Below are 13,674 nucleotides of genomic sequence, written 5' to 3' on the forward strand. Positions count from 1 at the left end.
TACGAAAACCCGGACTTCTCGCAGGCCAGGGTACCTCACATAAGATGTTAACTAAAGCTTTACAACAGCGTTGTAAAACGTAGTTAATGGAGCGTGACTCGTAGAGCTATCCCTCCACATGTCACATTATTTTGTAAACATTACGCAACGCAAACGAGACATGTATGGATTCCTATATTCTAACAATCCGAACTGTGTTCCTTTATCCTTGTCTTTAATACTGTCTGCCTACAGTTATATCCCTTATCTGGATTGGCGAAAAGCAATTCCTCGTCCGCTGGTTCTGTGGATGACCTGGCAGAGGACGATGAAAATCTCTCTCAGTTCGGGTTGTCAGCCCCACAAAGCGTGACACCCGTCCAGAAATCGGGTGCATTTTCCGAAGCCCAAATGGCCGCCATACAGGACACCGTTCGTTTGTCCGTGGAGCAAGCACTCAACAGCCGCTCGTACCTGCCTGTCGAGCCCTTTCTGGGCACTTCTACGCCCAACACAGAAACTCCAACACCTCACAGACAAGGAGCAGGTTCTCCTCTGGGCCTCCATCGCCCTCTGGACAGAAATTTGGAGGACAAAATTCTGCGTGGTGAGTACATAAACTTTACTCTGTTGCTCCCCAATTCCGAAATCCAGCTCCGCCTAGACGACTCGACCCCAGGCTCTGCCTCACCACTGTCAATGGTTCGCAAACGCAAGCCTATTATTGACAATTTTCATAAGTGGTTGGATGCTTATACTGCCTACGTGCTGGTTATCGTTTCTTCATATCCTCGAAGATCCCTTGAATTGCTTAAGTACCAGCAGATCATAAGCAGGGCGGCTACCAAATTCAAGGGGTTGGCCTTCCTTTCATACGATGAACAGTTTCGCCGTAGAGCCGCTTACGACTTAACTAAATGCTGGGCTCAAGTTGACCTTGAACTGTGGACCATTACCTTCTCTGGCCTTGCTAAGCCGCACTGTCTTGTTTGCTCCAGCCCCTACCACAGCCAGATCCCATTATTCTTGGGAGAGGTCAGGGGATCAGATCTTTTTGAAACCAGAAAGGGGAGCCCGGAGAGAGGAAAATTGTGGGATGAGATTGCCACAAGACTCAATAACCTCACCCAATGCAAATTCAATGTGAACAAAAGGTCGTTGAGAGATAGGCTCAATCTTCTAATGTCCAAATTCAAAGCAAAAAATAGGGAAGAAGAAAGAGCAAGTGGTATTAGTCCAGAAATACAAGAGATAGATACTCTGCTGGAGGAGCTGTGTGAAAAAGAGGAAGAAGCTAAAAATAAGCCTTCGACTGGCAACAAAAAGCAAAGCCTTCAGAAAGAGAAGGCAACTGCTGAAGAAATGCGGTACAAGGCAATGGAAACCATGGGAGAAACTCAAAAACGAGTGGAGAAAACAAATGGAGTGGTTCCAGCAAAGAAAAGCAGGAAAAGTACAGGAGATGCTATTGGATACTTGCAAAAGAAAGCAGAAGAAGAGATGGCATTAAAAAGAGACGAAATTGAAATAAGAAAGCAGGAAGAGGCAAGAGGATCTCGTATATCAGAGCAGCAAACAAAAATGCAGCAAGATATGCTAAAGATTATTCAGCAACAACAAGAAGAACAGCATAGACAGCAGCAAAGAAACCAACAGCAAACACTACAGTTTATGCAGTCTATGTTAAACCAGCAGCAGCAGCAATCACAGGCTATGTTAGCTTTGATTGAGAGGTTGGCTCCCAAGGAAAAGCGTTAACATTTTTTTATTGCAACTTCTCTTTTTCAACTATGGCACCATTGTAATTTTTCTCTTGTTAGTGACATAATTTTGCATTCAACTGTTCTTTTAACTCCATTTCTGCTAGAGTGGTAGTTGATTGTTGAGTTATCATTATCATAATCACATTTTTTTTTAGTTTCATTGATCCAGTTTGAATTTAGCTGTATTATGCATGTGTCAATCAGGTGATTACCCTATCAGAATACAGGCTATGAAAATATGTCATATATTAAATTGAGTCAAGTGATTATTGAAAGCCCTGACTACCTTGCAAAATATAAATTTGATTTGATTTTTTGAACTGACAAAAATTATTGTATTGTGAAAAGGTTGATTTCTTCAATACTTACATTTGTGTAAACAATGTATACCTTGTTAAACTTGATATTAGAGATGCCTCAACTTTGAAAGTACTTGCCTTTATCAGCATTAAACTGGGCCCAGTTGTTCAAATGGCGGAAAGTGCTCCTCCTCTAAAGAAATCGTTATAGTGATTTATGTGCTGGATAACACTATCTGACTTTTGAACAACTGAGCATTGAACTAAATGGCATGCCATTTGTCGTATAAGTGGATGCCATAGTAACAACTGCTTTCATTTTTTGTGGAACAATATGTCTGCTTTGTATAATACAATGTATGATCTTTTATAGGTTGTGCTGTTTCCCAAAGCAGGGGGGGTGGGGTGGGCGGGGAGGTTTTAGTCTAGATTAGGGAAACCAGGAATTGCCACTAAAACTAAAAATCAAATCGACAAGTTTGAATTTACGCAACTTAGCCGAAAAGCTACTCTAGGATAGTGGCAAAGGGATTTTGGGAAGTTAAGTCTAGTAGAAGGTAGCAAAATTCAGCTGAACTAGCTCTGGTATAGATTAAGGATTCCAGGGTCCCAGCAGGACACTCCCCCACAAAAAATCCTAAAGTACCACCACCCCCTCCCCCCACCCCCCAGGGCTGATTCTGGGAGGAAAGTGTTGACCAGTTGTGTGACCAGGCAGTAACCGAATAAATATAGCGAATGTTTTAGGTCACCTGAAATACTCCTGGAGGCTTGGGGGGTCTAATTCAAAAAATTCTGAGGTTTGATTACCATATAGGCATGTTAGGGCATTTCGCATGAGAGCACATACGACATATGTTTTACCAATATTACTTAAGCCAACTTTTAGGTTCTTTTTAAAATCAAGGAATTTAAAATAGTTTAAAATGTCTCCAAATAGCCACTCCACTGACACTCGAACAGAGCTCATGGATCCATTGAACATCTCCATCTGAGGTGTGAGAGCAGCACCTTGGAATGGTCCTTGCAGGTGAACCCTGAGGGGATATGCAGGATCCCCATATATGCATAGAGGCTGACCCCCTGTCGAAAATGCATGGCGTTCCAAGTCATGCAAGAGACCAGATTCTGCCAGCAAACCTGCATCATGCCTTTTGCCCTCTGGAAGAAGAAGTTAAAAGTATTAGGTTTGTTTCATGGAATATCATTGTTTTTCATCATGCAACGCTTCTGTAAAATGGTGTCATGAGATCAACCTTTCATTGCCCTGATCACTACAGGCGTTTGTCGTAGATTATACTATAAAACAGACACTTGAAGGGGGAAACAACTACCCTCCGAAACCATGTTTGTACCTTTTCCGTTTGAGTTGCTATTTTCATAAACCTGACATTTAGTTATAAATAAGAGCAAGTTAAAAAGATCTTTACCTACGGGGCCGTAAAGGTTTGCGATCAATCCATTCGGTAAGGCAACAGATTGGAATTTAATGGCGTGCACCCGTTTATGACCATTATACATCATCCTCTGGTGCTCGTCTGGTCTGGCTATAGGTCTCACAGTGCCATCAACAAAGCCAAAACAGTTCTGGAGAGCAGCCCCTTTAGCGTGAACTGATCGAGCATAAGTATCCAATGCAGGTGGGTTAAGCAGTGCGTCATTCCACCGGGTTATGCGATGTCCATGGATGGTGTAAATATAATCAATCACATGATTTGTGACCATGGATAGCACCGGTACTGGTTTGCCGAAACGAGGTACCATGTCGCCAAATCTACAAGGATAGGCGAGCCGTCTTAGGAGTATGCAAAGGCCTTCCATTCCACTTACTATGCTTCCCTGGCGTAGTTTGAAGGTAGGTGGGATCTGCAAGGCTTCTGCCAGAGTCGGAAGGTCTTTTTTCTCAAACCTAAATTCGGCCTTACACTCTGCCTCACTCATGTTATTCAGGTCAAAGCAAGCGTACTCGTAGTAAGGAAAACTTGGATTTCTCGACGGAAACATGTCGTAAAGGAGAACGAAATCTTCATCGTTGATCAAATTAGCGTCGTAGTAAAGAATGAGAAGTTGTCGAAAATCTTCAAATGCGGCCATGTTACAAACAAAAGCGATTGAATCTCAGAAAGTACAGCCGATGTACTCGACGAAGTCTCGGACGCCGTCATGAGAATCTTAAGCAAATTAATTTTGGCGCGAGAACGGCAACCCTTGGCCCAGTCCACCTGGGCTGTCACTTCGCCGTCACCGCGAAAACGTCCGCATCTTAAGCTCCCTATTAAGAAGTAAACGACGCTCGCAGTTGTGAATCTCTCCCCTCGTTCATGAATTATTCATGAGTAACGTTGTTCTATGTATTCTTAGTTAAATTTTGTCCATCATTCACGTAAATTTGAGTTGTCAGTTAACGAACCAATTTCTTTCGTAGCATTCCGATAGCATCTTGTAACATACAAGATACATAAGGAGCTTAAAATATGGAATTGTTGTCCTAAACACCGTGAGACCCCTTAAGGGGACGAGAATCATCTCCATTAGTTTTAAGGCCAGCCCCTGCCACGGCTATGAACTAACTAAAGTGACCTGATCTTTGTCCCATGATCGCTTAAAGCTAAGGGTTCGCGTCCCGATCAAGCTTGAAGCTCTTCGGGATTATTAAAATTGTTTTAGTTTTTATGTCTGAACCTATGTTTCTACTCTATAATAAGGACTCAACAAGACCGATTTTCAAAATTAGGGTGCCGATTTTAGACATTGTGACTCAGCAACTTTTCTTTTTTTTTTGGCATCTCGAACATAAATAAATTTGCATTTCGGTAGCGAAGATTAAAAAACCCGTAATTGATTTTGTGCAATCGTCGATAAAATAGAAATATCTTTCTCTTTTTTACTTTATCGGCGTTCACGTGAAATCATTTAACAATAAAGTATTGCGTTTACAAACAAACGTCACTCTAAACTTGTGTTTTGTCAAAAATAAAAGGTTATTTCCTGCCTGTTGGCGATCGTGTATCAAGTAACTTCTGAAAAGAAAGAGAAGAGTCATCGAATAAGATAATTTTCATACTTTTATGGCAAGCGCGCAACAGACGGCCGTTTGCTGTTTCACGTAAACGAAATGTTAAATCCCTCTTACATCAGACATAACATAACGCAATCATAGCTTCTCCGTTATTTATTGCGTACCTTTTGAACCGTAATCTTCACACAAAATTAGACCTTTGATGCAAGAACTGTAATGTCGTATTTAAGGGATGCAAATCTAATCTCACCTTCTCTGAGGTGCGTGCTCTTGAAAGATTTTAGATCCTGCATTTCGTCATCCTGACTCAAAGTGCGTTTTCTTAAAGCCATCAGATGGTCCATTCTATTCATAGTTTTCTTGCACACTTGGCACATGTCAAGCCTTGCTTTTCTAAAACTAAGCACCAACTTTTTCAAGCCACCAACTTACTGACAACCAAGTCAGCGTGATATCAAAGGGTCTCAAGTTTATTCCAACACCCGTGAGAGACGAGAGAAAAATTAGGCATCAACTCTTGCAAGATTTCGAACAGTTTGCAAGACGAATGTGCCTTCAATACATATTTCACGGTCAAAACAAAGAACCGCACCCGTTCCATGTTAAATCAAACTGGATACCACCGGTTCAATGATCAGTTGCCCTTGAAAGCTACTTGGAAAGTGTCAAGGTACAATTAGCCGAAATTAAAACAATTAAGTCTGAACACAATCTATCACAAAATGAATTTAGAGCTATTGCAGAACTGAAACACAACTCTGCATTGAACCTAAAAAAGGCAGATAAAGGCACTACAACAGTCATCATGAATAAAACTGACAAAATAAAGGAGGCCCAAGTGCTACTCGACAACGGAGAGCACTATAATCCCTTAAGACAACCTATGGTGAAAGACACGCAACAAAGAGTGAATCAAATTGTCACTCAACTTCACCAAGGAAACCACATCGATGACATGACGGCTAAATGGCTTTCACAAACTTCCAGCCCACCTAGAATACCTATCTTTTATACCTTAACAAAAATCCACAAACCTAAACCGATCAGAAGACCGATCATATCCGGTTGTGAAGGCCCAACAGAGAGAATATCATCATGTGCGGAGCATGCGCGGGGTGTTTTTTGAGTAGGACATTTTCCCCTCCCTCCATCGCGTTTGTTGGGATGTTCAAGAGTCGAATTAAATGATGAAAACTAGAAAGAATAAAAGGGGAGACCGTGGGTCCTTGGAAGAATCGCCGAAGGAAGTGAAAAAACTGAACACTCAGTCTTCTCGATCTCAGAAAATTTAAGGAAATATGGCAGAAGGTGAAACCGCAACTTGTGATGCGTCCTTTCAAGAAGAACCAACGCTATCGTAATTGCGAGATATTTTAGTTAATCTGGAAAGCTCTGTGGCAGCAATATTGCAAGACAATGCTAATCTTAGAGAAGAGCTCTCGCAATTTAGAGCGACTTTTCAGTCACATGGCTGCGACATTGAGCAACTTAAGACGAAGTTTGCGAAGGTCATAAGTGAAAATCAAACACTCAGGACTGAACTTGATCAAACGAGGAAAAAGTTAAAGGAGAAACAAGATGATACATCGACAATGTGGGTTGAGCTGGATGAACTAGAGCAGTACAGTAGAAAGTCCTTGCTGGAAATTTATGGAATACCGGAATCGGCGTACGTGTCAACAGATGAAGCTCTGTTGAAGTTGGCGAGAGCTCTGGACGCAGAAATATCTTCAATTGACATCGATATCTCACACAAAATCAAGCGGAAAGGTAAAACTTGTATCATTGCTAAATTCATAAGCCATAAAACTAAAACGAACGTGTACAAGAAGAAAACTAAACTGAAGAACATAGGTTTGAAAGATATATTTCCTAGTTTTTTGAATACCACTTCGGCCGCTGAGTCATCACGTATTTTTATTAATGAAAGCTTGACAGCTTATAGACGAGGTCTCGTGGCCAGAGCAGCCAAAATGCGACAGGATAGCGCTATTCATAGCTTCTGGACTATTGACGGTAAGGTTTTCGTTAAAACTTCCCCAGAAGGGTCTCCGAGCAGGATTGTTGATGAAAACGGTTTCAATAATTTATAACTGCCACTGGAAAATTTAGGTATCTCGATTATTATTATTATTATTATGCTTTGAAATGTCTTCTGTTTAAATCCTTTTTTTTCTTTTGTCTTTGGGAGGGAGGGGGATGAAAGAGAGCTCGTTTAGATCTTTTCGGCTCGAGAGGGTATATAACGCTATAAATTGAGTTTTTTTTAGAAATCGATCTGTTGGCGTTCTGTATATTATTATTATTATTATTATTATTTGCTTTAACGCTGTCGTGTTTTTGTTTATCTTTTTTTACTGACTTCTTTGCATGCAAGAGAAACTAAGGTGTGGTATTATTTCTTTAAATGTACGGGGATTGAGGGATCAAATCAAGAGGCGAAGTATTTTTTCGTATTTAAGAGATCAAAAGGCAATTTTCTGTTTTCTTGTCATAGCAGAGGTGTCTGTATTTTAATTGACCCAAAAGTCAAAGGAAAAATAGAGTTGCTATTTCACGACAACTCTGGAAGAATAGCCTTGATTACCTCACAAATAAACGGTCTAAAGGTATCTCTTTGTAATATATATGCTCCAAACAATTCAGAAGATCAGCTTCGGTTCCTGCAGGAATTAAACTGTTGTTTAATAGACAAAGCGGATATCACAACACTAATAGTTGGAGGCGACTGGAATTGTGCGCTTACGAAAAAGGACAAAAGTGGTGGAGCCCCATGGAAACCAACCACATACTGTAACTCCCTGTTAATTACGATGGACATTTTCGACCTTATGGATATTCAAAGAATTCGTCATCCAAATGCGAAGAACTTCTCCTACGTGTCAAAAGCACTGAAGATGAGATCACGAATAGATTTTTTTCTAATTTCCAAAAATTTGAAAAACTTTGTAAGAAAGGTCGGCATACAACCCTCTATCGCACCAGATCACAATTTAATATATCTGTTGTTGACATGGACAAAAGAAAATCCCAGAGGACCAGGGTTGTGGAAATTCAATAACTCTTTATTAACTGAAAAGTATAGCACTAAGATTCGTGAATTGTACCCAATGTTCCGCGAAAAACTCTCTTATGTTGAAGATAAGCGACTTTTCTGGGAAATGCTCAAGATGGAAATCCGGAATGTTACAATCTCCTTTGCCAAAGGAAAGGCGAGTTTGGTTAGAAAAATATAATTTTTCACGTTGTTATTGTAAGATAGTTTTGTGCTGGTATGTAGATTTCGTTGGCATGCAGGTTACATATTTATGCTAAGTAGTTAATATTTAAGGAGTTTGTCCGTTAGGAGTTGTCACTTCGACGGCATCTCCGCTTTTGATCAGTTCATTTCGGAAATTTTGTTTTTAGTTTATTTTCATGCTATGTCTAATCCACCGCTGGAAACTGCATCATTCCAACCTCAACAGATAGACTTTTCTAATTCCGAGACGATCTCGCTGATTTCTTCCCTTCTTGATTCGAAGTTGCAGAAAACATTTGGCGATTTCAAGCGCTCCTTGGATGAACGCGAGGTGGAAACTCGGCGAGAGCTAAAGAAATTGAAAACAGACTCTAAGGCAGCTAGTTCACTTCAATTTAAAGGTAACAGAATCCAGTTTGAATTTAATACACAGCTCCTTGACTGCCTTGATCTGGCTATCTCTAATCTGTCCGAGGGAAACCTGCTGGCTGTTCAAGAACATCTCCAAAAGGCCAAGTCTGACCTTGAGAAACGCATTAAGTTGATCCGCTTTGCTGATAAAAGTCCCGCTGGCTGGGCTGCAGTTGAAGAATATGAATACGACGAACTCGCTGAAAATTCGGAAGACGAGAAGAAACTTCGGGCAGCTGAGCGTCGTGCGTTTACCAAGATTAAGCAGAAGTCTTCCGGCAAATCTCGTGTTTCAAGGTTCTCAAATGCTGCTAAATTCCGAGATTTTCAGGCTGTACAAGTCCCTGGATCTTTGACTTCTGCTGTTACGTCTTTTCCATTTTCTGCTCACTGCTCTTATTTTCATCAGGCCTTTCGTGCCGCCCGACACGTCCAGCCCTCTGACATCTGCTTTAACTGCAATCAGCGAGGACACTGGTCTAATTCGCCAGCCTGTCCTTTGTTCTACAAAACAAGAGCTAGTCTCCCCAGCACTGCCGCCAGTTCAACGTCTACAAAGTCAACCACCGTCTGATTTGGCAAATGTTCTTGCACGATTGGGTCCAGATAAGTACTCTGACTTTGACTTTGACTTGGATCACATTTCTCTTGATTCTTACTTTGCAGAATATTTTGAAGGCTCTAGTCAAGTTATTGTTAAGGGTAGGCTTAAAGCTAATATTTCCTTTTGGCAAAGCATTGGTGCCTCTAAGTTTATTTTAGATACCTTAAGTTTTGGTTATAAGATTCCCTTTTCACGGGACCTACAATTGTTTTTCTTAATAATAATCGCTCAGCTTTGGGTGAGAGTGATTTTGTAGAATCCGCTATTCAGGAGTTACTTAGGGTTGGCTCTATTGTTTCTTGTACTCGCCCGCCTGACGTGGTTAACCCATTGTCTGTTTCTGTACAGTCAAGTGGTAAGAAGAGGCTTATACTGGATCTTAGGCATGTTAATTTCTTTGTGAATAAGTCCAAAATTAAGTTTGAGGATGCTCAGTCTATGCTAAATTTTTTGATCGGCGAGTCTCTTTCTAATTTGTGGGCTTATTCTTTCGATATTAAGTCTGGGTATCATCATGTTGAAATTTACCCCACACATCAAAGATTTCTCGGTTTTTCGTGGGTTTTCAATGGGGTTCGGAAATATTTTAAGTTTGTCGTCCTGCCCTTTGGTCTTTCTACGGGCCCTTATATTTTCACCAAAGTTATGCGTCCCCTCGTCAAGCATTGGCGTTCTCAGGCCCTCCGCATTGTAGTTTATTTAGATGACGGTCTGGGAGTATGTGGTAGTATACTTGCCTTCGACAATCTTTGTTGGTGCATTCTGATTTAATTAGCTCGGGGTTCGTCCCAAATAAGGATAAGTGTATGTGGATCCCTAGTCAGTTGCTTCGCTGGCTTGGTTTTCACTGGGATTTTGCTCGGGGCTTGTTGTCTATTCCTGAAGATAAGATATCAGTTCTGCTTGCGTCCATAGGGGAGGTTTTTAGTTCTCGTGTAGTAACTGCCAGGATGCTGGCTCAGGTTACCGGGCGTATCATTTCCTGTATGCTTGTTTTTGGCCATATTTGCAAGATTATGACGAAAGCATTGCATTCTGTTATTGTTGATAGAGCATCTTGGAATGCCGGGGTTTTTCTTACTGATGAAGCTATTTCTGAGTTAATTAAATTATTGGTGTGCCAATGCTCGGGCACTTAATTCTAGACCTTTCGTCTATCCAGTTAATGTTCCTCATCACATTGTCTATTCCGACGCTAGTGACGTTGCTTGCGCTTCTTACATTTATGTTGAGGTCGACGGGTTTCTTGTTCCCCACAAGAATTTTGATGATCTTGAAATGAAGCAAAGCTCCACTTGGAGGGAATTGAAGTCTGTTAGTTTTGCGTTGAGAAGTTTTGCTCCCATTTTGCATAATTCCTCTGTTAAGCTTTATACTGATAATAAAGCTGTAGCGTTCATTACAGATTCCGGGAGCAATAAGCCACATTTAAATACTATTGCTAAGGATATTTTCTGTTTGTCTTCTGCTCATGGTATTAGGTTGTCAGTGGAATGGATTCCTCGTACGCTTAATCAAAAAGCTGATTATTACAGTAAGATCGTTGATTTTGACGACTGGTGTGTTTCCAACGATTATTTTCGTGCAATAGATTCTCGATGGGGTCCTTTCACTGTAGATTGTTTTGCTAGTTATGCAAATACCAAGTTGCCTAGGTTCTATTCGCGCTTTTACAGTCCCAACACTTTGGGTGTAGATGCTCTTAGTCATAGCTGGCAAGGTGAGAACTGTCACTCAAGTTATTGAGCATGTCAAATTATGTAAGTGCGTAGGCGCCCTTGTGGTCCCTTATTGGCCGTCTGCCATTTTTTGGCCATCCATCATTAATGAAGGTCGTTCTTTCCGTAGTTATATTGTTGACTTCCTTTACGTTGCTGAAGGGAAGCGAGTTTTTGTTCACGGCGTTAATAAGAATTGTATTTTTGGTTCTGATAATTTTAATTCGTCTGTCCTTTTCTTGCGTATTAATGGCGCCAATTAAATCTAAGCAATTAGATTGTATTTTTTGTGATTTTCATCTGTTGGAATTAAACTGTTTGCCACTTGGCTTTGTGTGTTTTATTTGTTTCGCCACTGGGCTTTTGCACACTTGATTTACTCTGGATGTATTAATGGGGCTAAATAAATCTAAGCAATTAGATTGTATTTTTTGTTTTATCAGCTATTGGAATTTAAGTGTTTGCCACTTGGCTTTGTGTGTTTATTTGTTTTGCCACTGGGCATTTACACACTTGTTTTACTCTGGATGTGTTAATGGGGCTAATTAAATCTAAGCAATTAGATTGTATTTTTTGTTTTATCAGTTATTGGAATTTTAAGTGTTTGCCACTTGGCTTTGTGTGTTTATTTGTTTTGCCACTGGGTTTTTGCACATTTGATTTACTCTGGACGCCGCTGGTAGTAGACCGTGTTAGACTAAAAATTCTTGTTCTATTTTTGTTTCTTCCTGCACAAGGTGATATTGCTTTTGCGCAGATTAGTTCCACCCTACAGAATCCTGAACTCCGAAGACTTGCCAGTTCTCTTCCGGCTCGTGCATTGCAGTCCAAGGCTCCACGCACCATTGATCAGTATTCCAGGTCTTTTCAGAAATTCAGAGTCTGGGCATCTTGCTTCCCCGAGATCACGGCTTTGCCTACAAGGCCGTTAGACGTCGCTCTTTACCTAGAGCATCTTATTCGAGGTGATACAAGCTCTTCCGTACTTCAGTCTGCATCTTGTGGTATTTCGTGGGCTAATAAGCTCTATGGTTTTCCTGATCCTTGTCAAGATCCTCTGGTGAAGAACATTCTCGAGGCTGGTATTCGGACTTCAGCTAAACCAGTAGTTAAAAAGGAGCCAATTACTCCTGAGATGATTTCGTCAATTTGTTTAAAGTATGCCTCGCCATCTGCTAACCTGTCTAGTCTCCGAATTGCAGCTTTATTTGTCACTGCTTATTGTGCATTTTTACGCTTTGACGAGCTAGCTAAGTTGCGCTGTTGTGATGTAAATTTCCAAAATTCGGATTATGTTAAGATTACTATTGCCAGTAGTAAGACTGACGTATATAGGGATGGTTCTTCAGTTCTTTTGGCTAGGACGGGTACTGTCACTTGTCCTTATACGATACTTTCTCGTTATTTTCATCTCGCTTGTTTGAATTGTAATTCTAGTGACTTTGTATTTCGCAATCTTGTTTATCATAAGTCCACTCTTAGTTATTCTCTAGGTTCACGACCTATATCCTATTCTAGGGCTAGGGAGCTTTTGCTTAATTCTTTAGTTGAACTAGGTTTTCCTAAGTCTAGTTATGGTTTACATAGCTTAAGATCAGGTGGCGCCTCCGCCGCTGCAAACGCTGGCATCAGCGATCGTTTGTTTAAACGACATGGTCGTTGGAAATCGGATCGTGCCAAGGACGGCTATGTTAAAGATAACATCAATTCTCTTCTTTCAGTTTCTCGTTCCTTAGGTCTATAGTTCTCTTTAAATTGTGCTTTATCTTCGAAATGGGGCAAGTTATGTCTGATCAATAAACGAGATGCCCCCTCCTATGAGTGGTGTTTTCTTCCTTATACTAAGTTATAAATTATTTTGTTTTCGTTTCACTGCAGAGTGATTAGATAACAACATGAAAGAGAAATAAAGGAGCGATTGGATAAGTTGGATAAAAAAATATGTCATAGCGCTGATTTGAACAACGTGGATCAAGAACTAAATGAATATGACGAACTTAAGAATGAACTTAAACTAATCTATGAAGTGAAAAGTAAAGCGACTATATTTAGAGCTAAGTGTAACTGGGTTGAAAACGGAGAGAAAGCGACCAAGTATTTTTTCAACGTAGAAAAAAGGAATTACAACCGAAAGGTCATTAATGAAATTGAAACTGAGGAGGGCGCATCCATAAAGGATAATAAGGAAATTTGGGCGAAAATTGAACAATATTATAGTGATCTTTATTGGTCCAAAATATTACCAGATCATCCAGAGGAAAGTTTTAATAAGTTTACACAGAATGTAGAAATGCCAAAACTTTCAGACGAGGAAAAGGTGTCTTTAGAGGGTTCCCTGACATTTGAAGAGTGTCAGAAGATATTAGAAACCTTACCAAATGAAAAATCACCCGGCGAAGATGGATTTACGGCGGAATTTTATAAACACTTCTTTGATTTGGTGGGGTATGATCTTGTTGAAGGCCTTAATGCAGCCTACGATATTGGGCAACTGTCAATATCTCAGCGCAGAGGTGTGATGACTCTATTACCCAAAGGGGATGAGTCATTAACACATTTATATAACTGGAGACCAATAACATTATTGAGCGTGGATTACAAAATTGCATCTAAAGCTATAGTGAAGAAAATTGAACCAAT

At 40.4% G+C, this 13,674-nt stretch overlaps 2 protein-coding genes across 2 annotated transcripts; one reads left to right on the plus strand and one right to left on the minus strand.

Annotated features, from left to right (window-relative positions):
* Positions 1-2,779: 2,779 nt before the first annotated feature.
* Positions 2,780-4,176, minus strand: LOC137977618 (uncharacterized). The gene is made up of 2 exons (XM_068824905.1): positions 3,472-4,176; positions 2,780-3,202 (listed from the first exon to the last, which is right to left on the minus strand). The coding sequence occupies exons 1-2, from the start codon at positions 4,133-4,135 to the stop codon at positions 2,790-2,792; spliced, it is 1,077 nt and encodes a 358-aa protein (XP_068681006.1). The 5' UTR covers positions 4,136-4,176; the 3' UTR covers positions 2,780-2,789.
* Positions 4,177-8,482: 4,306 nt separating this feature from the next.
* LOC137968092 (uncharacterized) lies at positions 8,483-9,234 on the plus strand. Its single transcript, XM_068814719.1, is given in 2 exon segments — positions 8,483-9,170; positions 9,173-9,234. Coding segments are annotated over 2 exon segments (750 nt in total).
* Positions 9,235-13,674: the final 4,440 nt, after the last annotated feature.

The sequence above is a fragment of the Montipora foliosa genome, chromosome 1, assembly GCF_036669935.1.
Source record: "Montipora foliosa isolate CH-2021 chromosome 1, ASM3666993v2, whole genome shotgun sequence".
NCBI lineage: Eukaryota > Metazoa > Cnidaria > Anthozoa > Scleractinia > Acroporidae > Montipora > Montipora foliosa.

Bases quoted from the DNA above. Each gene is read 5' to 3' on its own strand.
- LOC137977618 (XM_068824905.1), bottom strand. From the start codon at position 4,135: ATGGCCGCATTTGAAGATTTTCGACAACTTCTCATTCTTTACTACGAC. The intron at 3,203-3,471 runs GTAAAGATCTTT...TTCTTCTTCCAG, and splicing joins AAACCTTTACGGCCCCGTAG to AGGGCAAAAGGCATGATGCA.